Raw genomic sequence first — 25,915 nt, forward strand, 5'->3', positions numbered from 1 at the left:
TTACAGCAATGTATCTTGTTGAGGAACCACTTTTATGCATTAATGTTAAGTACTTACAAGGGACGCTGTCCTAGAAGTCACAGAACAACAAGACACAGAATAAAATGCCCCTGTAACAAAGCTTATTAAATTCATTTAAAGCATACAGCTAGAAGAAAGCAGAAAGAAAAAGGATGCAAGGACTTCCCTACCTAACTTTTTATGCCTCGGTTCTCATATATTCTCAACTCTTTCCCATCTTCCCTTTCATTCCCTTGTCTTGGCTTCACTCTGCCCGATGCTCTCCTCTTTGTCCTACTTACAGTACGACTAGGTGGGCCAGACTGACAGGAGCACAGAAATAGAGGCTCAGAAGGAAGAAGGTATCTGGAGCCAATACGTAGTTCCTTTATTGGAGAAGCAACTGTGGTGCTAATTTCTGTGTCTCATGTACGGAATGGGTGTTACCAGTGGGTTGATTTAAGGAAGACAGAGCTATCAATCTAGATCTGACAGGGTCTGTGCCTTATGAATAATTTCACTTGGTCCTTCCATTCCTTCTTATCTGTAGGAAGACACTCCACATACTCATTTTTAAAACTTTGTTCAGCCCACATATTCTCTACTTGTTTAGTCCATTTATTTTTATGTCTAACTTGAGTCATGGGTCCATACCTAATACCTAATAAATACATGATAAGTTTTTTCCATCCCACTTATCTTTCTTATTCTTTATAGCAGAATTTTAAATGGGTGATCCTAAATATTCTTGTATAGTCATGCATGTATAGTTTGGTATTATTTTCCCACTCATTATGTCTTAGATATCCTTTTATGAAAGTAAGTAGAGATCATCTCTGCCCTTTCTCCCAACCAATGACCACATGATAAACACACTGGTGCTTAATCATTTCCTGTTGATGGACATTCAGTAGGCTCTATATGTTCCTTTCAGTAAACAGTGCTACCAAGTGCATCTTTATACATGACTTTTGGAGTTTGTGCACCAGAGTTTCTCTTCCTAAGAAGTGAAACTACTTACTGTATAAACAGGATCTAAGGGATTCCCATTGTAGTAATAATGGAGTGTTTTTAGTGTTTTTTGTTTGTTTGTTTTTTTGGTGGTACTGGGGTTTGAACTCAGGCCTCATGCTTGCTAGGCAGGCGCTCTACCACTTGAGCCACTCTGCCAGCCGTTGAAGTGTTCTCATGGTCACTCTAAAAATCCACTTTCTTACCAGTGGTATAGACAGTACATATTGCTTCAGACTATCTCCATCATTTGATAGTTTCACAGATTTTAATTTTTGACAGTCTGCTAGCAAAAAGTACATTTCCTTTTCTTTTCTTTTTTTTTTTTTTTCTTACAGTACTGGGGATTGAACACAGGTCCTTGCACTTGCTAGGCAAATGTTCTACCACTTGAGCCATGCCCCTAGTCCTATTTTTCATTTTAACTTGTAGTTCTCCAATTTTCTAGTGAGATTGAACATCTTCCATATCTGCCCTTTCATCTGTGTTTCCTTCTCTATGACACTATAGAAAGTAAAGTCTCTTCTATATCAAAAGGTTTCAATATTGGATGGGCAAGCCTCTAACTTCCCTTCTTATACATCCAATTTTTTCACAATTGTCCAAACAATTCTTTATTCTCAAAGCACCTTAGAATCATCACTTCAGATTATGTCCAAAATCCTAACAGAATTTGTTTGGCTTGTGATGACTTTGAATTGAAAGGTTAGTTAAGGGGGCTGGTGGAGTGGTACAAGAGGAATAGAGCCTGCTTTGTAAGCACAAAGCTGTGAGTTCAAACCCCAGTCCCACCAAAAAAAATTTTTAAAAAGGTTAAGTTAGAAACAACATCTTTAAAATATGAGCATTCCTTTCCACAACATTGTACTTCCCTCCAGTTTTTAGGTTGTTTGTTTATGTTCATCTGTAAAGTTTCATCATTTTCTTCATAATGGTACATGATTTACTCTTGGGCATATATAAGGATTATTGATACTGTCAATGGTTCTTTATTCCATAAATGGTTTTCATTGGTTGCTGCCAGTGTTGGGCAATGGTTTTTAATATGTTGATTGTGTACCTAGTCAGCTTGCTGAGTTCTTTTATTAGTTCCATTAGTTGGTCAGTGGGTTCGTGTGGGTTTTCTAAGAACACAACCATATCTGTTTTTTGATGATGGGGTAGTATTCACCTGAGGGTAGATTTTCAATGAGCATTTCAGTTTTGTTCATACAGTTGGTCTGTTCCTGTTTTTAATAGCTTGCCAAATGTAAATAATTTATGCTTTATCCCTCAAGGTATGTGTTCTCTAAGTTTTCAGATTGTTTGCAGTGGTATAAGTAATAGTCACTGAAAATGTTTAAAATGTCCCTGTATCTTTTGGATTTTAATGATAACTTCTGATTTGTTTTTTGCTCCTGGGTGCCAACAGTTGATTTATGTTATTGTTTCTTTGAATCAGAGTTTTTGTTTCTGTTACTTGTCGTCACAGTTTTATTTCACAGTTTTGCCGTATTACTATAAATTTTGTTACTGATTCAACAAACATTTATTGGGAATCTTCTCTGTCACAGACATAGCTCTGGATGCTGGAGATAAAGGAGGATGTAGACTATGAAATATAGCCTCTTCCCATGGAAAATATAGTCCCTTCTAGACAGAGAGTGAGCCAGGAGGAAGGGGTGGCAAGGAAAAGTGATCAGATAATTTATTCATGGCAATCACTGATCCAGTTGAAGTAGTAAGGACTGCAATCTTGGACTGAATTTGTGAAAGAAGAAGAATGAGGAGGGAGAAAGAGAAAGACAGAATTAAAACAAAAATGAAGACAAAAATTGTTTTCAGGAGTTATACTACAGAGGATAGGGAACCTGGCACTAGGTGGAGATAAGGGTCAAGGAAAGTTGTTCTTCCCTAACATGGGAGGTGTGGCAGCATGTTTATCAACTGAAGAGGAAACTATTTATGTAATGTTCATCTGTTTCTTCCTCATTTACATCCTTTTAGAAGCCTGAGAGCTTAGGAGAGGGGCATCAATACTTAATCCAGTGTAGAAGAGGGAAGATCATGATTGAAGGGCAAATGTACAGGTTCATGTTCTTGTTTTTTTTTCAGGTTCTTGATTTGAAAATGTAGTTCAAGTATTTGCAAGCTTTATTTTCCTCCCCTCCCCCCAAATCAAAATTTAAGGAAATACTGCACAAACTTGAACCTGGGCTGTTTCTCAAATCCAAGGGTAGATGAAATGTGTTTTTAACTTTTAAGCTTTACTGCTAATATATTTTTTGCTATTAATTTCCATTATAAAGAGACTCCAACACTGCTGGAACAACGTTCTGGCTTGAGTGAGAATGGATCTAGTACTAAAGGGATAAGGTAAAGCAGAGATTTTTTTTTAAATTATAAAACATTTAGCAAGTTTCACATTTTTCCCAAGCCAGATGTGGTTCTAGAGAATGGTAGCCAGTAGGTAGTGAGTAGGGTAGAGAATTTGAACAGTGGTTTAGGCATTGAGGAAATATCTGTAGGCAGCCACATGCCCTGTTCCCTGTGAAGAATGTTACCTATAGGCTATACCTTAAGGATGGGCATTTATAGAAAGGAACCCAGTTGTATTGTTGACCTTTGAGGCACTCTAATAATTCAATATATAAGGCGCTAGCTGATTTTTTTTTAAATGGCTGTCCCTTCCTCTTCTTTATAATTCCCCCACAAAGCAGAATTCATTGTATGAATTCACCATGGTAATACACTCTACAGAATAGAACAATTTTGGAGGGAGAAACTGAGAAGTTGTCAGTTTAAATTATATTTTATCCAAATAAGTGAATTTTACAAAATACCATGAAACAGGGGTTCTAAGCATGGTGCTAAATAATTAGCCTATCTGTTGGCACGGGAAGAATAAGGGATTTTGATTTCTGACTTCATCCTCCAAAGAGTCAGCAGTACTTCTTGGTAACGGATTATTGTTTTGGTAGGACTACTTTGTCACTTCTATGTATTGGGTAATATGATTATTGATATAAAACAATGATTTTGCTTAAAAGGAAATAGTGTACTCCGAGCTAAGTATGAGTGACCATGGCCCTGTATTCAGGTTACCTTGAATGACATTCCACCATGGAAGGAGTTAATGAACATTCATGGTTACAGAACAAAAAGTCATAGATCATTTACCAAATACATTGGTGGGGACCTCAGGTAGGTGGGCTACAGCAAAGCAAGGAAATCTTTCCTATAGCTTCAATTGTTATCTTACTACATTCCTGACTTTAGGGCTGGTAGAACCTAGAGGTTAGTAAAGCTTAGTGATACAGCCTAAGAAGCTTACCAAAAGGTTAGGTCAGATATAAAAATTGACTAGGCCTAAGCTAGGCCGTGATAATTTTGACTCAGTCCCCATCTCATCACAATCACCATGTCTATTCAGTTAAGGTCAAGCAGTCTGCAGGATCTTTAATATAGATGTAGGTTCTTCAGATCACACTTCACCCTGTTGGCCAAGCACCACACTGTGTGCATGTAAAGAAAAACTGTTGTTGTATGGATTTAGAAGGGACAGTTAATAGAATCTGATGAAGATGATGCTGAGTAATCAGGAAAAAAGTCTTCACAAGAAGGAAATAGTTGTTCAAGCCATTAAGAAAGAAGTCCCTGTATCACACTAATCTTAGCTAATATGATCCAGTTCTGAGTTTTGCTTTTTTTCCATTCTTTTCATCAGATGTAACATACAACAGAGTGTTATACCTAAATTGATGATAATCAAGAACATAGTCTGCTCTAAAGAAGAAAAGTTTATAGATGAGGGAAACAGACATTCTAATCAACCTAAATACCCTCTGCTTATATCATCATACTCTAATAAGGATGGCAAAATGTTGTCCCTCTGTATCTGTAGTCATTTGTACTTCATGAAATCTTTTCTCATCTTTCAATTCTAATTTTTTCTTTTTGCCAATTTGAGTCCATGGTTATAACATTTTGAGAAGTGGCTATTTCTAATTCAAGAAAGATTGGTCCTAAATGTAAAAATTATTGTAACTCTTATTTGTTGTTAATAATTTGATTTGTTCTGTTGTTTTGGCTTTATACCAGATTCCAGTTTGGGTAAATAGTCACATTACTGAAGAAGTCAAGAAATAACACTGTATCATTTTTGAGAAGCCTTGTTATAAGTGGATCTTGCCATTGCTGCTGTAACCCAGATCATCGTTGCAGGACCATACAATATGCTATCATGTACCTTTCTTTGTACTGGACTATAATCCAGGTTATTTTGTGTGCTAAGCAAGCACTGTATGATTGATCTATATTGTCAGCATTATGTACATATATATTAAAGGTATGGTTTCCCTGTGGAAAAAAACAAAACAAAACACTGTATCATTTTGAGTTGCTTCTCCTCCAAATTGCCCCCTTCCCACGTACCAACTATTGCTAATAATGGGGTAGAGATAAATGACCAGATTGTGAAAAATCGGCATAACCAAATCTTACTTCATAATTCACAGTCAGAACACCAAAATGGAATTCCAATAAGTTTCATTTTGCAGTATTTCCACCCATTTCCCAGTGGCAGAGTTAAGGTATGGTTTAGTATTCTGATGCCAGCTAACTGTTCTATTGGATACCTTGAAGACTCTTTTAATCCAGGAATGTGGGCTTTTAAGATACAGTGTCTTAGATTGTAAGTCCTGTCTATAATATTTCTGTCCATAGATGAGGGGCTTCCCAGTTTCCATGCAAAATCACAAGAACTTGGGATGTACCCATGAAAAGAATTTCAAGGTAATTCATAAGGAGAGTCTCACAAGGTCAAAGTTTTGGCAAAACAGGATAAAGGAGAAATAGTAGGGAGAAAGGGAGAGACATTTTCTGCTCACCATTCAGGAAATGAGAGTAAAGACTCAAAATGCTGGTTCTTATCTACAGTCTTTACACTTTCTGAGCTGGGGGCATACATGGGTCATATCATCTAGCAACCCGTGATCATTAGACAATGGCTCTGGGTGGCCAAGATAAGTGCTGTTTATTATTCCAAAACACGGAGATGCGATCAAGGCCTACGTAAAACACAGGGACATTAGGTGGTCTAGGGGCTTCAATTTGTCAGACATGCTTTCCTATATTCTCTGTCTCTCTACCCATTTAAGGAGCTAGGCAACTTCTTAACATCTCAAAAGGGAAGGCAGACAACCCCTGTATGTCTCCATGTGTCTGTAACTAACATCTAAAAAGTGATAGGAAGGGTGCTTGTTGCTCTGGTGTTTTCCTTTGTGTTTCTAACATCTGAATCTGGCCCTTTTAATCTTAATTATTTTTAATTTTCCTGTCATCTCATCTGTCCTACCTTATTTCCATAGGTCGTTAACCCTAATGTTTGTGCTAAGAAGTATTAGGCATTGTGTCATACTCCATCTGTGTTTGTTACAGGAAATTTAGCCTTTGGTCTCTGTGGTTTCATAAGTCAGGTCTGACCACTCACCCCAGAATACCAAATAAACAGAAAAGTAGAAAGAGAAAGGATATTTACTTGGCATGGCACAGGCACACTGTGGGAAGAAGTGAAAAAATCTTCCCTGTTCAGATATTTGCTTTAGGTTTAAATATGAGGAAGAATTAGGGAAAGGGGAGAGATATGGATAATTATTAAACAGTCCTAATCATAGATGTATTCTGGTGGCCATAGGTGGCAGCACAGGTGGTCCTGAAGCTCAGTGTCTCAAGATTGGTCAGATGGGGCCTTGTTACAAGAGTCACTGCTGCTTAGTCAGTGGTCTTTGCCTTCTGTAGGGTCCTTCCTGGATTCCAGGATAGCTACAAAGTAAGTACAGGAGAGAATGGAGACAGAACAAAGGAGACAGATATAAAATGGAGGCTGGGGTACCTGGTTTTTATCCTGTTTTCAGTTAATCAGTGGGATGGAAGAGTCCGTGGTTTTTCAGCAAAAGCAGTTTTTAAGTGTGTGTCATATATTAACCTGTCAGTGACCCTGCTGATTTACTCTGAGTTCAGGAATAGTCTTGTATAGTTTTCTTAGTACGTTCATACATAATTTTCTTTTGAAAGAGTTTCCCATCCTTTCTGCTCTGTCTGAAATAACATTCCCTCTATATGTGTTAATTTTAAGTGAATTCTCTTCTAAGCAATCTTTCTTACTTTACAGAAAATTCAGCTTATCCTAAAATTCCTACTCAGGTACCTACACTTCCAGTGAGGTCTCTTTTGGTTTTAGTTTTTGGCCAGTTTTGAAAGATTCACTATCAGTGACATTGCCACTTTGCTTTTGTGCAGTTTGAATTAAAAGAGTCAACCCAAATTTGGGGAGTTATGCCATACAAGAGCCAATAGAGTAGCAGTGACTCCCCAGGAGGTGGTGGAAGTCTGAGTATGAAATACTCTTCCAGGCCTGATGGTAGTATTTATATCTTCTGGGATTAGGGAGTCCTCCAAGTCATTTCTGTGGAGTATCCAGCCCCACTTACCAGGCAAATGGTTGTCAGGACAGGTTATGCAGTGGCAGGAAACACGGGCAGCTGAAATAAATTGATCATTATATCCAGGAATTTGTTGTACCTTATCTCCAATATCAATAGCAACACAGAGATACAATTGATTAGACCAGTTAATATTCTTTCCTTTTCCCTAATGAGAACTTCTGTTATTTTGGCTTTGGGCCTTTGATCTGAAGTAGATATATCCCAAAAAGGAAGTTCCTCTTGGTAGGTTTAAAATAGGGCTTTGCCAGTCTAGAACCTGGAATTGTCTTTATTGAAATTGAAACAAATAATGAGGGGAATAGTGTAAAATTTGAATCTTTCTAAGGTAGCATGTCTGAATAAGCAGTCATAACAAAAATATGATTACTGAAAGGACATAATGTCATCATTTGTAGTTTCTCTAAAATCAAGTTCAACATTACTTAAGAAAACATACCAAGGCCAGGTGTGGTTGCACATGCCTGTAATCCCAACTTACAGGGGACAGGGGTGGCTGAGGCAGAAGGATTATAAATTCAAAGCCAGTCTGGGCTACATACTGAAACTGTCTCAAAAAAGAGAAAAAGAAAACATTGCCAAATATGTCAGGCAATCTCTAAAACATCTATATATAAAGGTATTCTGGACTGTAAAAATATTTTATATTTTAAAAGAGTGAGAGTCAGTACAGGAGTTTGGGAATTTGTTTACCTGGCATTCTAGATTTGTCAACATAGTAGATAAGTATCACTCAGTTTTTCTGAAGTCTATGTGATGTGCCATCAGAAGGAGCTGGAACAGAAGCGAGGGGAGAATTGTGAAACCAAGATTTTACCCTGTGAGGTTTTGTAGGACAGGAGGTGCTTAGTAGAACATACGGTCCTTTTCCCTAGGCTGAAGAAAACTTTTGATGTGATGTCTGTTAGATGTAAGTTAGATGAAGTCATCCAATTTTAGCTCCTACTCATTCAGTGTTTGTATCCCAGGACAGGAGTTTGTTGCTAAATTCATTTGTATCTGTTGTGTAGGCCTTGGGTTACATCAAAGCACTGGGCCAGACGGATAGAAGTTGTACTCCTGCAGAATTTTGACAGGCAACAGGCACAATGGTAAAAAACAAAACAAAACCAAAAAAACAGAATAAAAAAAGTCTACTTTTATAATAGAGAAAAACCAATCTGTTAGTAAAATGAGTTTAGTCTTATCAGAAAATTGTATTTAAAAGAAGAAAACTGGGGATAGCAAAACCATTCTCCAGTGATAAAGGAATTTGGTTATTTTTGTTCTGTATTTAATGTTAGAATTGTGACTGATAACAGATCAAGGCATGTCAGATTTCTAGGAATCTCATACCTTTGGAATATATTAATAGTGCATTTATGTAAATATTTGTCTAATATGTGTCTTTTGGACTTTGGGAGTTCTCTGGAAATTCTAAAGCTAGTTCTGTATCAAACAGACTTAATTTCAGAATTTAGTTAAATAGGATCATTATGAAAAAAAACCAAGGAGATGAAATATAAAATCCTTTGTAAAACTGGATTTATTGAGGCATAGTTAATATGCAATAACTGTTAATATTTAAAGTAGGCTATTTGGACATAGTACGGATGCAGGAAACCATAACCACAGTAAAAAAAATTAGCATAGTCGTCATTCTTGATGTACTCTTGGAATACCTTCCTCCTTCCCTTCCTGGGTGCAGTCTCCCTTTCGTGGAAATCCACTGCTCTATGACCTGTCACTATAGATTAAGTTTAACTTGCTAGAATTTTATATAATTAGAATCATAAATATATTTATACTCTTTTTGTTTAGCTTGTATCACTCTGCAAAATTTTTTTGAGATTTATGTTGCAATATATATCATTCATTCCATTTCACTGTTAAATAGTATGTCATATTTTTATCTCATAATTTATATTCCTCCCATACTTCATTTTTATGGAGATACAATGTTTGTATATCTTTATGGGGAAGGTTCTGGTAACTCAATACATATATACAATGTGTAAAAGTCAAATAAGGATAATAAGCATTTCAATCTTTAATTCCTAGCATTAAATGCGCTAGGAATTTCTAATTATAGTCACTTTAAAATATGATTGTTTTAACCTATACTTTCCTACTGTGTTATAGAAAAACAGAATGTGTTTTCCTCTGTGCTGTGACATGCATTATTGATCTTCTTGTCCCTCCTCCACTCTTCCTTTCCAGTCTTCTGCAAGATTGACTTAGCTAGTTTGCACAAAGAAGTAAGAAAATGTGGTATTTGTCTTTCTGTGTCTAGCTAATTTCACTTAACATAATGACCTCCATCTGAGTGTCTGTAAATAGCAGTATTTCATTCTTTTCATGACCAAATAATATTCTAGTGTAACTATCTATCACATTCTCTTCATTCGTACACTTAAGGGAATCAGGGTTTATTCCGAATTTTAGCTGTTGTGAATAGTGCTACAACCAGTGCATGATTTCATCTTCTTTAGATTTCTACCCCATAATGGAATTGCTTACTGTTATGGCAGCTCTAGTTATTGTTGTTGGTTTTTTTTTTCTTCAAACAATCTCCATACTTTTTTCCATAAGATCTTTCATAATTTACATTCCCACCAACAGTATGTAAGAATTCCCTTTTCTTTCCTCCCCAGCATTTTTTTAAATGATAACCATTTTTAACTGGAATGAGATTGTTACTTTTTTTTTCAGTGCTGGGATCAAACTCAGGGCCCTATGCATGCAAGGTGAGTTCTCTGCCTCTGAGCTGCCTCTCCAGCCCACTGTGGTTTGCATTTCCCCAGTGATTAGTGAGGCAGCATTTTTTAATGTACCTGTTAGCCATTTGTATGTCTTCTTTTGAGAAGTGTCTATTTCATTCTTTAGCCCATTTTTAAAGTAGATTATTTGTTTGATTTTTAGCTGTTCAGCTATTTTAATTCCTCATATATTCAAGATAGTAATCCTTTATCAGAGAAAATTGCTCTGCAAATCCTTTCTCCCATTCTTGCAGGTTGTATATTCACTCCTATTTCCCTTGCTGTATAACTGCTTCTTCCTTTGATACCCCATTTGTCTATTTGTGCCTTTGGAGTCCTACTTAAAAAATCACTGCCTCCACCAGTGTCTCAAGTAATTTCATCATACCAGATTTAATTTTTAGGTCTTTGGTCCATTTAAGTTGATTTTTGTGTATAATGAGAGGAAGGGATCTAGTTTCATTATTTTATATGTATATATTATTTTTTACAGCACCGCTTGTTGAAAAGATTGTCTTCCCTCCATCATGAGTTCTTAGCATCTTTGTCAAAAGTCAGTTGGCTATAAGGAGGTGGATTAATTTTTGGGTTCTCTATTCTGTGCCATTGAGCTATATGTCTGATATACCATGCTACTTTACTTACTAAAACTTTGGAGGTTTTGAAGTCAGGGACTGTGCTACCTCCAGTTTTGTGGGTCCGTATGTATCTTAGGATTGTTTTTTCTACTTCTGTGAAGGAAATCATGGGTATTTTAATGAGAATTTCATTGATATTGTAGATATTTTTGGGTAGTGTGATTTTCATAATATTGATTCTTGGCACTACACTCCTCTGTGTAGTGTCACTTGTTCCTTCTTTTAATGGTGTCCTAATAAATCTTTACTTTCTCCAAAAACAAAAACAACAACAAAAAAACCCAATATTGATTCTCCTTTCCTATGTACAGGGGCATCTTTCCATTTATTGTGGCCTCCACAATTTCATTCATCACCGGTTTTTGTTTTTGCAGTGCTAGTGTTTGGATTCAGGGCCTACACATTGAGCCATTCACTAGCCCTTTTTTGTGATGGTTATTTTCGAGATGGGGTCTTGTGAACTATTTGTCCGGACTGGCTTTGAACCAAGATTCTCCTGATTTCTGTCTCCTGAGTAGCTAGGATTATAGGCGTAAGCCACCGGTGCCTGGTATTCATCACTATTTAATAGTTTTCATTATAGATAGTTTTTCCTTCCAGCTTAAATTGATCCCTAAGTATATGAGGAGATTTTTGTATCCTGCAACTTTACTGAGTTCATTTATTAGTTTTAACTGCTTTTTGATGAAGTATGTAGGTTTTCCTAAGTATAAAATCATGTATTCTGCTAAGATGGATAATTTAACATCTTCCTTTCCAATTTGGATGCACTTTATTTCTTTCTCTTCCCCAATTACTCTTGCTAAGACTTACAGTACTATATTAAACATGAGTGGTGAAAGTGGACATCCTTCTCTTATTCCAGATCTTAGAGGAAGTGGTTCAGCTTTTCCCCACTCAGTATAATATTGGCAGTGTTTTTTCATATATTGCCTTTAGTATTTTGAGATATTATTTTTATGCCTAATTTTTGACAGCATTTTGTAATCATGGAGGGATATTCAATCTTACTGAATACTTTTTCTGCATCTATTGAGATGACAGAGGTTTTTTGACCTTATGCTGATGAATGTATCACATTTATTGATTTGCATATGTTGAACCATCTTTGTAACCTTGGGGTGAATTCCACTTAATTATAATGTATGATGTTTTGCATTTATGTTCATCAGGAATAATGGTCTATTGTTTTATTCTTTTGTTGTATCTTTGTCTGGTTTTAGTATCACAGTAATGCTGGCCTCATAAAAGAGTTTGGCAGAATTCCTTCCCTTTCAATATTTGGAATAGTTTAACAATGATTGGATTTAGTCCTTATTTAAGTGTTTTTTGGAATCAGTAGTAAAGGGACCTCTTTTTAGATGGGAGACTTTTAATCTCATTACTCATTATAGATCTACTTAAATATTCTATTTTTGATTTAATTTTGGTAGATTATATGTATTCATTTCTTATAGTTTTTCCAATTTTTAGCATATAATTTTTGTAGTATTTTCTTAGGATCATTTGTAATTCTGTTGTATCAATTATGTCTCTTTCTTTATCTCTGATTTTATTTATTTGGGTTTTCTTTTTTTTTTCTTGGTTGGTCTTGGTACAGAAAATTTGGCAATTTTCTTTACCCTTTCAAAAATATTTCTTTTTAAATTATCCTTTGTATTATTTTAGTTTATTATATGTGCTCTGTTCTTTAATTATTTTTTTTTTTGATTCTACTAATTTGGGGTTGTTTCTTATTTTTCTGAGTTCTTGAGGTGCATTGATATTTGTTTATTTGAGAGGTTTTTTTAGTGGTACTGGGTTTGAAATCAGGCCTTTGCACTCCCTAGCAGCTAGTCTACTACTTGAGCCATGCCTTTAGCTCATCATTTTTTTAATGTATGCATTTTTTATGGCCATAAATTTTCCTCTTAGTACTGCTTTTGCTGCATCTCGCAGATTTTGATGTCTGTCAATTTCAATATGTGTTGTTATTTTCATTTACCTTTATTTTTTAATATTTAAAAATTCATTCAACATACCTCTTAGAAAACTTAGGCTGAAATATTTAAATGACTGATGCAAACAACTTCACAAATAGGCATACAAACATTTGAATATTGTCACTAAGTAACATGTTATTATAACTATGTATTCATAGTAACATTCACATATTGCCAATAGCAATCATGCCATTTACAAAAATTCATTTACCTTTAATTTTTCTACCTATTGGTCATTTTGGAACCATATATTTCTATTGTTTCCATTCTTACTGATTTGTAGGGTTTTTTTTTCATTTTGGTATGAGAATATACTGTATATGTTAATTTTGAAAAATTGAGACTTGATTTGTGGTCTGTTCTGTAAGTATCTATTAGGCCCATTTGCCTTGTAGTATGGCTCAACTCAGATGTTTCTTTGTTGGTTTTTGGTCAGAATCATCAGTCCATTGAGAAAAGTGGGTGTTGATGTCCTCAGCTATTAAAGCCTAGTTTTTCCTTTAGATGTACTATTTATTATTTGCTTTATATATTTGATTGCCAAGGCATTAAGTGCATATATTCTTACAATCGTTATCACATCTTTCTGAATTGATACTTTTATCAATATATAACGAATTTCTCAGTCTCTTTTTTTAGTTTTTGACTTGAAGTCTCCTTTACCTGATATAAGTATAACTATTCCACTCACTTTTTATTTCCATTTGTGTGATGTGTATATCCAGAAAAGTGAGTTTCTTGTAGACCACATATGATTGGATTTTTCTTAAAAAATTTATTTAGCCAGTATGTTTTTTGATCATTGAGTTCAATCCATTTACAAAGTTATTACTGATAGGTATTAACTTCCTAACATTTTGTTAACTGTATTCTGCTTGTTCTGCATATTTTTTGTTCCTTTTCACTTCATTTATTTTTGCATTTTGATGGTTTGTTTCTCTTTATCTATTCTTATGCTTCTTTTAATATATTCATGTGTTTACATAATGACAGCTATCGTTTCATTTTTAGTTTAGTATTTCGTGTAGGTCTGGCTGCGTGCTGATGAATTCCCTCTGTAATAATTTATTTCTCGTTCAGTTTTGATGAATGTTACTGGGTATAGTATTCTTGGTTGGCAGTTTCCCAGTATTTTGAATATCTCATCCCATTTTCTTCTGACATGTTGAAAGTCTAGTGAGCATTCCCTTTTATATGACCTGACACTTTTCACAGTTTGCATATAATATGTCTTGGTGCAGGTCTGTTTTGGTTGAATCTAGTTGGAGTCCTTTGAACTTCTTGTACCTGGATGCCTATATCTCTCCAAAGATTGGGGAAGTTTGGGGCTATTATTTCATAGTGGAATCGCCTTCTGAAATTCCCATAATGCAAATATCTGTGTGCTTTATTGTGTCCCATAGGGCTCAACTGCTTTCTTCATTTCTTTTGTCTGCTGTTGTCTGACTGGGTTAATTAAAAAGACCTATCTATCTCCAAGTTCTTCCTTCTGCATTTTTTTTCATTTCATTGATTGAAATTTTGTCCCAAAATTTCTTAGTCTTTCTTTGTTGAATTTCTCGTTCATATCCTTAACTGGTTTTCTCGTTTCTGTGTATAATTTATTTGTATTCTCTTGCATCTCACTGAGTTTTCTTAGCATCATTATTTTATATTCTGTTTCAGCCATTTCATAGATTCCCTTCAAACTGAGATCTATGCCTAGAGAGTTAGTGTTCTTTGGAGATGTAATGTTCACTTTTTTTTCCACAGTTACAGAGTAACTTTTGTAGGATGGCAGTTGAATAGGTGCTTTGGGTTTTGGTTGTAGGGAAAAATCAAAAAGGATAATCTATACCTCAGTAGTCTAGACTGCAGCAGTTCATGAAGGTAGTTATAGGACTTGTCCATTGTCAGGTGCCACTGAGTCAAGCACAGGAGCTTTTGGTAGCAGCTGCCATGATACCCCAGCCACAGCATGCGAGAGACCATCCTCAGGACTTTGAGGAGGAAATACCAGGATTTGTCGCACTGAAAACTGTGGACTGGAGGTTTCAAATGATTTCGGGGATTGTAATACAATCAGCTGCTTTTGTAGGACCCCAGTGTTACCTTCTCAGGTCCATGGGACAAGCACAAGTAGAACTCAGGCTTTTGGCTATGGTACCTGTTGGTCCTGAAGTTTCAGTAACTGTGTTACACCCAGTGAGGTGCACCCTGATCCAAGGCTTCTGCCAGAGTTCAGCTGCTGGTCCCTTAAGCCAAGATGGGCTTAAGGCTGATGGAGTACTATGGGTTGGGAGAGGTCCGAAGAAAGTACCTTCTTTGGTGCAAAGCAGTTCGCCATAGACTAGTCAGCTCTACAACATGGATTTAAAGCTTGTAAGTACCATGGAATTCTCACTCCTGCTGTGCTGCTGTCCTACTTACCTTTTGACAGAAGGATTGGTTTAAAGTTGTAAATTGCTTTTCTCTTTTCTTTAGGCTGCTTTTCCAATTCTCTGTGCTAGTTAGGAATCCCGTGATTTCTTTGCTCATTTCCAGATTTTTCTCTTACTCTCCTCAAAACATGGTTTCTCCTTTGCTGCTCTGTCTGTTCTCTATGGCAGCCTCACATGTAAGGCACCTCTATTCACCCATTCTTTTTTCAAAGAAACAAAGCAAAAGGAATGACAGAATCCTTATCCCCCTTTTTAAAAAAGGCAAGTTACCTACCTAAAAAGTGAATAATCTGTCATCATTTCCTATTAAGTTATTAGTACTCTAGGAAAATTCTTAGTCATTTAAACACCAGGGATCAAACTTTAGTTTTACACTGATATCTGCTCAGCTTCTAGAAAAGTCTAATAATAATTTTTACAGTTTGACCACACATAATTTTTCTTTTTACAAATTCCATTCCTTTGCAGAACCTTTCCTTCTCAACCCCTACCTGTGTTATACCTGTTGTTTTGGAACCAGTTACTTTGAGAACAAAAATTTCCCTTCTTTCTCCCTCAACATATTCTCATATTCTATAACTTTTTTTTTTTTACAAAACATGTCTCATTTTCCTTACATATAGAATTATTCCTCTTCCTACTTATCTTTAGCAATTATGCATATTAATAATTTGTATGTTTTCATAAAGCAGTTTTTAAGCATAAAAACATATCCCAATATATTTTTGTTAAAATGGGGTCTGGCCCCAAGATCCTCCTGCTAGGGCTGGCGGAGTGGCTCAAATGGTAGAGCACCTGAGTTCAAACCATAGTACTATTAAAAAAAGAATAAAGAGCATCCTGTTTCAACTTCCAAAGTTCTGGAATTACACACCTTTGCTATGATACCTAATTTATTTAGCATTCTTTATACAATCAAAATGACAGGGTAGATAGAGTACACTTTTGTGGTTAGTAACTAATGTCTCAGTATTTTACTTAGAAATTACTAAGATCCTTAATGAATATTCCTTTAGTATAGCATAACCTTAAGATTTTAGTGAAAAAGATTATTGTAAACCTATGAGGAATTCATGTATACATTTTCCTCCCATTTACCTAATAATTTACACATGCCTAACAATTGTCTAAATTGCTCATGGAAATTTTTAGGCACTAAACATAGCTAGCTAGCCGTCATGTAACCGTTTTGATAGGATATGATATTAGGCAGTTTTTAACTAAGAAAGAGCTCTATCAAGTTAACTACATGGGTATTTTCTAGAGCAGAAGACACACCTGCTTTTTATTAAACCAACAATATTAAGCAAGTCTTATCTACTTAAGATTTTCCCAATTCATGTAAACCTTCAAGAGTGTTTGGGGTTATTTAATTTATGAGTGCTCATTTATTTCTAGGTCAATTTTAATGTGTCTGGATAATATACAAATATAACTATGTGTGTGACAGAACATACAACACACTTAGGCACACAAACATACGGAAAACAAGATTTCTAAATGTTCATCATCTGACAATTGATCTCCCTAAGCAATTTTTAATCCTAAATTTGAACTTCCAAAAGTATGACACTTAAGTGAAATATGGTAGAACATTTACATCTCAAACACACAGAAGGTAACATCATTAAAAGAAGGGCAGAAATAAAGGCAAAAAGGTCAAAAGGTGAGGCTTCTAAATTCCCTATTTTAGAGCTAGTTAACACAGAGCCTTTCAAATGGAAATCTCATTTACAAAGAGTTTAAAAGTAGCCACCTAAAATGTCAGAAAGCTGTACTTTGGAGATGTCTCTAGTTGAAAAATCCTTCTATTCTCCCTTTTCTAATCAGATGTAGCCTTTATAAGAAGAGGGCAAAAAGCATTTTCTATGCCAACCTGGGAAAACTCCCTGGAGCTTTCCCTTTCTGCTTTATTCATTTAGCAAAGACCTAATTCAAAACATCTTCCCCTGTTGAGAGAAGGCAATGTGTGCATCAAGTTTCCAAGAAATCCCTACAAAGTAGCTGCATCAGTGTAGATGGGATAAGCATAAAGAGTAGAAGGGGCCCACTGGAAACATGACAGGCTGGGACTTGTAAGGGTGATAAGGTCCTTAGATCTTACCATCTATGTGATAGACTTGTCAACACAAAAAATGGCTCCAGCCAGTGTCTGTTTGAGTCTGGGACTGTTGTTGATTAATAGCCCTTTTAATTTCTCCTAAGTTTTAGTAAGGAAGGATGCCGAATGGGCCACAGCTTTCCATTTGGGTCACCAAAAAATTATCATGGTTCCCCCCCTCCAGAATAGCCCTGATGTCAGAATATTAAATAGTAACCACTAGCTTACCAGGGTGCATCAATTACCATGGGAGCAGAGGAATGCTAATAGTTCTTTATTTTACCCATAAATTCATGAGAATATGATAATACAAATTTACCAGTTTATAAAAAGCATTGAATTATATTTATGACACAATGGAATGTGTTGATATGGCACTTTTTTTTATTCCATTTGGAAGTTTTGAAACAAATTTTTCAGGTGAAGCAGATCCCATATAGGGTATCTTATTTTGCTTTCATTTGTTTTTAAAGCCTCTTTTACCCTTTTTACCTCATGTAAGTCCAGCATTTAATGCTCAGATATTTACATTTTAGCTAATTCGGGCTAGAAGCCACATTACTAACAAAAATTATCTTAATTTAAGCAAAAGGTCACAGGAGAGAAAAGAGAGCTTTGTCACTATAGTTTAAGTCATAAATCAATTCATTGTCCAAATAAATTTGTGGGAACTTGAGGTTGGCAGGTTAGTGTAAAGCAAGGAAATAATTTCGGTTAACATATGTTTCATGGCATTCTTTAGTATTTGTAGAAGTTACAAGTGTGCTAAGCTTAGCGCTACATTTTGAGTTTACTTCGTAGTAACAACTTTTGTTCAGTGCAGTAGTTCAGGTAAATACCTAAGACAGCCCAACAGTAGTTTGGCTCTTGACCTACAATCCATCACATGATAGTGATCATCAAGCCTACTGCTATTGGACTCGCTACACTGATGAATCCAGGAAGTCAGAGCTGATGGACAACATTAGTTCTGTACTAAACTTGGACTCTGAGAAGGATGAACTTCCTTAATTTTATTCAAAATATGTTCAATTCTGAGCAGCTGCTGTACAATGTGATACAGAAGGAGGTCTAGGAAGTTCACTACATCTTTGGTCATCAGTATGATATAGTTTCAGTCTCTCTTTGAGGAAGGAGGACAGATAACTCCACCGAGAGGAACATCAAAGGCCACCTGGGATCATGTTTAGGCTCTGGGAGAAAGACATTAGATTTGGAGAAGCCAAACCTTGGAGACTGACGTGATTTAGCCAACTCTGACTCTCCTGTTTTATACATGTAAAATGCTAGTTCTCCAAGGAGAGTGTGTTGGCTTCATGTGATTTTAGCTATTGCTTTCTTATTCAAGCTGGGTATTTGCATGAAAAGAGCCTCACTAAAGGAGATAAAGCTGTCTTTGAAACTTGTTTTACAAAACAGTTTTCACATCCCTGGGAAAAAGTTTTCCTAACCACTCTTCAATTCAATTGAGGGATGGTAAATGACCTTTCACTTGTTACCTCTTGTTCCAACAGGTCCTTTGTTATTCAGCAAATCCCAAGCAGTAATCTGTTCATGGTGGTGGTGGACAGCAGCTGCCCCTGTGAGTCCGTGGCTCCCATCACCATGGCGCCCATTGAGATCAGGTATATCCTTTTGTTCATAGGTAGAGTCATGGGGCTGAAACCAGTAAGGGGGATCTGTTGCTGGTTGGCAGTGGTCCATAGGTATGATGGCATTGGAATGGACTCAGTTCAGTCCTTGGGTAATGTCTAAAATGAGAACAACATCCGGAGGGCAGGAAAATTAAAAGGCAAAGAAAAGTCCAGTAGAGAAGGAAAAGATGATTTTAGTAAGGTGAAAGTACACTTCAAGATGTGCAACTGGAAGTTCAGAGAGATTGATCTGATTGCCTGAGCTCTTCTGGGTCCTTGGTTATACAACAGAAAAGGGAAATCTATTGGGTTCATTCTTAATTTAGGCTAACTGCAAGAGCAGGCACATGTTGCCCGGTTGTGGGAAGGCAGATGGCTGCATGGTAGATCCCTTTTGCTCTTCTTGGGCTGGTGTCATTGATGGAGGGTCAGCTTTGGGTTTCAGATTAGATATGTACATACTTAGCTTTGAAGAAAATGCTCACTAATCATAAGTCCACAGTCCTTGTTATATCTGAAATGTCTTGGATGTGGGGATCCTCTTCTTTCCTGCTCATGTCTGGCTGCTATCAAATGAACAGAGGAAATGCCATTTCCACTATTGTAGAGAGTGAAATTGGTAAAGTACTTTAGTACCAAGTTTTGATGGCTGCAGTTCAGAGTAGGAAAAGTAATTAATTCCTGGAAACACGCCTTAACTACAGTTAACATAATGAATCACTTAAGTGTGAACGTTTAAAGGCTCAGAAGATCAGAAGGCGTCCGGAATCTTGTCATGGCTTCCATCCGGAGGTAAGTCTGAGAATTGATCCTATTCTATTTTTCCATTAGATTCCCAATAACAAAAGAACCACTTCCATGTTTAACCCCTCAGTGCCTTCTTATTCAATCTCTACTTAAGTGTTTTGTTATTATAGCCATTAAAAAAACCTTTCTATCTTTCCTATTACAGATGTGTGATAATTTTATCATACACAATTTGGCTGTGGCTATCTTGAGGTTAAAATTAATTTTCCCTGATTATTTTTAAGACAGCATTTTGTTAATACATTAATATTGCCAGTTTACTGTAAGTAAATTTCTTACGAAGAGTCATCTTTGATAAATAAGCCTCTATACCCTTTAACTGTGTGAAGTCACAGTATGAAGTCATTCCACTTATAGCTAATGTGATTGTCAGATGAAAATTAAACTAAGTTTACAAAAGAATACTGCATACAATGTTCTAGGTAATTTTTTAATCTAGAAAAACAGCAAATTTACAAATTAATTTCACCTCTACCCCCAAAAAGTGGAAAGCTTGCTCCCATTTTATAGGGAGCTTGGCTACCTACCTTGAAAATGCCACCATAGCAAGTGTTAATGTTGTTTAAGCTAAGTCACAAAATGTCACTACAGTACCCATAATAATTCAGGCTTTCTTAAGAACATTTCCTTCTATAGCCAAAATGTAATTCAACAGCAATGTATTAAACAAATATATGTTAAAAAGACTTTTAAAACATTCAATGATCTATTCTAATAAAAATGTATATTAAAATGCAAATACAAACAATAGTACTAAAACATAAAATCAGGAACTGCATACTTAGAGAACTAAGTAATTAGTTTTTAGTGAAGGTAATAAGATAATTTGCTTCAGTAATGGTAGTTTTTAAGTTTCTAGAATAGTGAGATGAAGTCAGTGTAAGAGAATAAAAAAGACATGACAAACATTCAAGTCTAAGAGGAGACTACAGATGAAGCTTACGTGGTAAAAATGGTAGTGTCAAGAAATATCTATGTGGAGGAAAAACAGATCCATTTAACAATGGAAAACGACAATTTAAGGTTAGTATCCACTTCATGAAACTTGACAAAATATTTATAAATGAAGTAATAAAAAAATTCTTTTAAGTTATCTCAAGCACATATAAAAGTATACCAAGGTGGACTGGGAGTATGACTCAAGTGCTTGCTTAGCAAGTGTAAAGCCCTCAATTCAAGCCCTAGTACTGCAAAGAAATAAACCAACGCGCTAAAAGATACAAGCCACAAGGTGATATCAGTCTAACTATCAGAGGCAAAAAGCACATTTTAGCCTTGCAACCTCCCTGCTAGGTATCTTTACTGTAAGCAGGGGCACAGGTAAATAGCACCAGCTAAAACGTCAACTGTCTCTGGAATAGAAAAGATCAGATGAGAAAATTAATGCCCACTAATAAGAAAATACGTAAATAAAATAGAACGCTTCTTACCTACTAACTGGTGAACATTTCATCATTATTCTAATAGAAAGAGGTAAATAAAAAGATTTCATTTTTTGCAAAATAGTCTTTTCCCTCTCCAAATAAAAACAAGACATGTACAAAACCTTCCATGGCCAAGTCTCTGAAATCATCAGGCCCCTCAGAGATAATCTTTAACATACATTCTGACAGGGGAACCTTAGAAGGCAAATATTTTGCTTTTATAATGTAATCCACCCACCCTTTCCCTCTTGAATGTTCTACATAATATTTTTCAAAGAGCAATTTAGAAATCAGATTATGTCTAACTTGATGAAATTTAGACAAATAAATCCATACCTCACATCATCCGAGTCCCAGAAGATTATTCTTCAGTGAGACTGGGGTCTAGGGAATTAATATGCTTTGTCAGTTGCCAAGTTTAACTCAGGCTGGAACCATTTCTGCTCTAACCAAACCCTGCTTTCCCCACAGGAGAATGCGAGGGAGTGTGGGGGTGCACTGAGTCTCCAGGCCCAGATGGTCCTTCTTCTACTCCCTCTGTTTTCCATACCCTTCTCAAGGTGACACGGACTGAGATGTTCTCTTGGCATGCTAAATCATGGATAAACTGTGAACCAAAATATGGTGCAACATAGGAGACATAAAATATAGTCCAACCATCAGCATCTCATGATTTTAAACTGTGCGTGATATAAACTCTTAAAGATATGTTGATAAAACAAGTTATCTTTTTACTTTGCCAGTCATGCAAATGTGAGTTTGCTACATGATAATCACCCTTCATCAGAAATGGGACCACAAGTGGTAGGCAGTGTCCCTTCTGCTTAAAACCCATGGAAATCAATTTAAAACTGTGTACTTTTTAAATAAAGTATATTAAAATCATAATCTCCTTGTTTGGAATTTATTGTCATTTTAGGAGCTCTGAACATAGTCTTAAAAATGCATGGGAGGAATCCATTCCAAAAACCAGCAAAAAGATGGTTGTTAGCAGAGCATTTGTTCTAAAGCAGATTTTTAGACAAATATTTAACAATTGTTTAGATGTTCCACTCAATTGTAAAAATATTTACAGAAGTAAATCAAAATATCAGCTACATAGGAAGAGTTTATTACAGAATCCTGAATTTTGTTGAATTAGACTTCAATAGAAATCATAATTTGGATAAGAACACAGCTCTCATAATGTTTAAGTGTTGAACTGTTTAAGAAGAAAAATAAAGAGGTCATAAATCCTAGGAATTTATTGTAAAAAGACTTGGAGGAAAGAAAGAATGACCATGAAAGACTCCTAAGACGACTATTCCTTGAGCATTTGCCTTTCCCCATGAATAAGAGGTAAGAGTAGATCTCCAATATTACAAAATGTGAAACTACCCTGACCTGTAACCGAACAGATTCCAATGGCTCTTGGTAACCAAATAAAGTATCTCACTTATAGGGCAGATATCGCAAAGTCATCTGGAGAAAGAATGCCACTTATGTAAACTCTAAAAAAGGGACACTTTATCCCGTGTACATTTCAGAAAACCCGATGTTACCCTACTCTCCTATTACTAAATTGATTCCAGTGCTTATGGAAATAACACTACATTGTGATTCTTCTTTAAATTACTACACCTCCAGTGCCATTCTCAAAATAGCAATACTTTCACATGCTACACAAAAGTTTTACAACCATGGGGTTTTTGAGTTGTGACTACTGATAGCTCACTTAGTAAATGAATAAATCTGTTGCTCATACAAATATAAAATGCATTCTGTTTAAACAAACAATTAGTGTAACTCTTAACAAAAATATCACACAACCCAGTATTCTCCATGATCATTCTAAAGAACTGGCAGTAATAAGTCAAGCATATTACACAAATTTGATACTAATGTGGTAAAATATGTATTTATAATATATATTTATAATTTCACTCCCTATCCCATTCTAAATAGTGGAGTGGCATCATTTTTGTTACATTGTTTGTGACATAAAGCTAGATAATTGAATCATACCATCCCTGATGGAAGCACTGTCAGATACCACATACTGTTCCAGTGACAGTTCCAATTGGACATTCTGTTTATCAATTTGTATAATGAATACTTTCTCCCCCTTAGCGTGTCCTAAGTGCATATCTCTATCCCCTTTTACTAAACTTCTTCCTTCTCACTGACTCAGCTTCTCAAACCATCCTAATGAATGCTTTCCCCTGAGCCCACCCTTAGGTGAGTCTCAATAGCACTGCCCTCTACACACGAAGTCCATCCATCCCTTCTCTCCATGTTCTCCACACACTTTTCTCCTTCAGAACCCTACTGGGTCCAGCCTGTACCACATTCTCATTGGTTGCCTCTCTTCCTCTCTCAGTGACCTCCAACCCCATGGTCCATTCTCCATGTAGGAGGATCCAGAGCAATTGTGGGTTAAATCAAACATCTGACCATACCCTCACCTAGTATAATATGGAGCGATTCCTTCCAAAACTCCACAATGGAGATCCTCCAAGTTGTCTTTGTCTTAGAATCACCCTGGAGCTTTCAAAAATCCTGATGCCTCAGGAGGAAGAACCAGCCATCTATTTTTTACAACTCTCTAGGCTATGCTACACGAAGCCAAGTATGAGAAACACTGACCTATGGGCCCTACAAGGACTCAGCTCTGAGCTCTGCCTCCTTTCCTAATACCACACTCATTACACAGCACTGGTTCATACTTCTATCCCTGGAAGACATCAGGAGTGTTCCCTAGTCAAGCCTTTTGCCCTTCCTTTCCTTCTAACTAGAAGGCTCCAAACTCTGTTTTTTTGTTTGTTTGTTTGTTTTTCACTTTTCAGACTCCACTCTAAGTTCCCTTCCTGGGGGAAACCCTGGGCAAGTAGGTCTTCTCCCACAGCCCCACTATACTAGTTGTATTTATTCTTGACATCAATGTTTACAAGGATTTTTATTTTCAGTTTCTCCTGCAGCTACATAAGAGGCTATTTGTGGCTTTATCTCCAGCTCCTAGAACAGGGCACATAACAATAAAACCACCACTGACAAGGTAAAAGCTAGCACCAGATGTTTACTGAGCCCTGATTCTGCCTGGTACCATTTGAAATACCTTACTTGTTTAACTCCAGTGATCCTCACCACAAACCTAGAGAGCAGATGCCATTACTATGTCCATTTTACAGATGGGGAAATGGAGGCACAAGAGGGAATATAATGTTCCCAAGGTCATGTGGCTAGAAATTGTGAGCTGGAATCTGAAGACAGGCAATTTGTCACCATTGTAAATAACATACCATATATCACTAGAAAGAGTATTTCAATAAAAGGCTAGGCAATAGAACAAAAAGAAAAAAATATCAAAAATTTGATATTTTAAAATTATATTTGGAATATACAATAATAAGTGAACTTAACCATGACCCAGAAGTCCTATATTGGGCCACACGCCCCATCTCTTCCCTGACCTCATCACATGCTGTCTCTACCTACACTCAACGCACATGGTCTCCCTGATCCTCAAATATGCTGGATGGATGCCTGCCTCAGGGTCTTTGAACTTGCCATTCCCTTCTCCATCTGCCTCACTTTCTCAACTGCTTACAGGGTAACCCTCCCTGCCCTCCTTGCTTACAGTTGCAATTTCCACACTCCTCCATCCCTTTTCCTTCTTGGTATTCCTCCATAGCAGTGATTTTGGAACTGTTTATTGTTTGTCTCTACCAAGACAATATAAGCACAGAGAAAGTAGGGATTTTTGTCTGGTTTCTTTCAGTACTGAATTCCCAGTTCAAGAAGAGTGTTGGAATTAGAGGAAGCCCTCAATAAACATTTAAGCAAACAAGTAAAACAGCAGAGGTGGTAAGGGCTGTCCCACTGGCGGGGGTAAATGTGTGAACCTGTGCTATGGTACTGGGTGACAGTATCATCATTGCTATCAAGGGCAAGGAACAAAAGGACACCCTGTCATGCTGTCACTGCTGGACTGTGAAGATTTTGGTATGCAGTATTAATATGGCCAGTGCACCCATATCCAAAGGGCTCTGTCAGAGAACTTTTTATCCAAATATATAGCTTACCACTAATATTAAGAAAACATGCTACTGTAACATACTTTAGTATATTATGTAGCACATTATTTATGAGAATTATAGGCTGTACCACTGAATAAAGTCACTAACAGATCAGAGGTATCTATAGCACATCATAGTGTAACGGTACAGCAATATTCTTAAAATGCAGAGCTATTTCATATATATGTACCTATAGATGTATATTTTATATAAGGTTCATTTAATGTATGTGTCCTAGGTAATATTCAGAAAAATACAATATAAGCTTCCTGAAGGTAGAATAGTGAATGTAGCATAAAGAAGATAGTGCTAACACTAAAGACTAGACAAGATAACGACGGGATCCCTTTAATGGCTGGGTAGCTCCATGTGCTGGTCTTCTCTTGGCAGAATTGCAGGGAAGCTGGTACAAGAATATAGCACGCTAAAATATGATAGCAATGCCATTGGAAAAAACTATTTACTGTGCAAAGTGTTCAGGGTGAGGAGATATATATAGCCTTATTATTTACAGCACCGGAGAGGATATTATTATTTCTTTTGTTATAGGAGACTTGGTAATTCAGAAAAATATTAAAATTACAGGCAGAAATTTTACAGACCTTTGAGGGCCATTTGCATTG

General features: G+C 36.3%; 1 protein-coding gene across 4 annotated transcripts in view; it reads left to right on the forward strand.

Moving 5' to 3' along the window:
• The window catches only part of Cacna2d3 (calcium voltage-gated channel auxiliary subunit alpha2delta 3), a 903,262-nt gene extending 881,150 nt beyond the window's left edge, over positions 1–22,112 (forward strand). For all 4 annotated transcript variants that reach the window (XM_074043965.1, XM_074043966.1, XM_074043967.1 and 1 more), the window contains 3 exons: positions 18,887–18,999; positions 19,716–19,798; positions 21,709–22,112. In XM_074043965.1, the coding sequence (XP_073900066.1) occupies positions 18,887–18,999; positions 19,716–19,798; positions 21,709–21,801 (289 nt within the window). In that variant the 3' untranslated portion in view covers positions 21,802–22,112. The remainder of the gene's footprint in view (positions 1–18,886; positions 19,000–19,715; positions 19,799–21,708) is intronic.
• The last annotated feature ends 3,803 nt before the right edge of the window (positions 22,113–25,915 follow it).

This window comes from Castor canadensis, chromosome 10 (genome assembly GCF_047511655.1).
Source record: "Castor canadensis chromosome 10, mCasCan1.hap1v2, whole genome shotgun sequence".
Taxonomy (NCBI): Eukaryota; Metazoa; Chordata; class Mammalia; order Rodentia; family Castoridae; genus Castor; species Castor canadensis.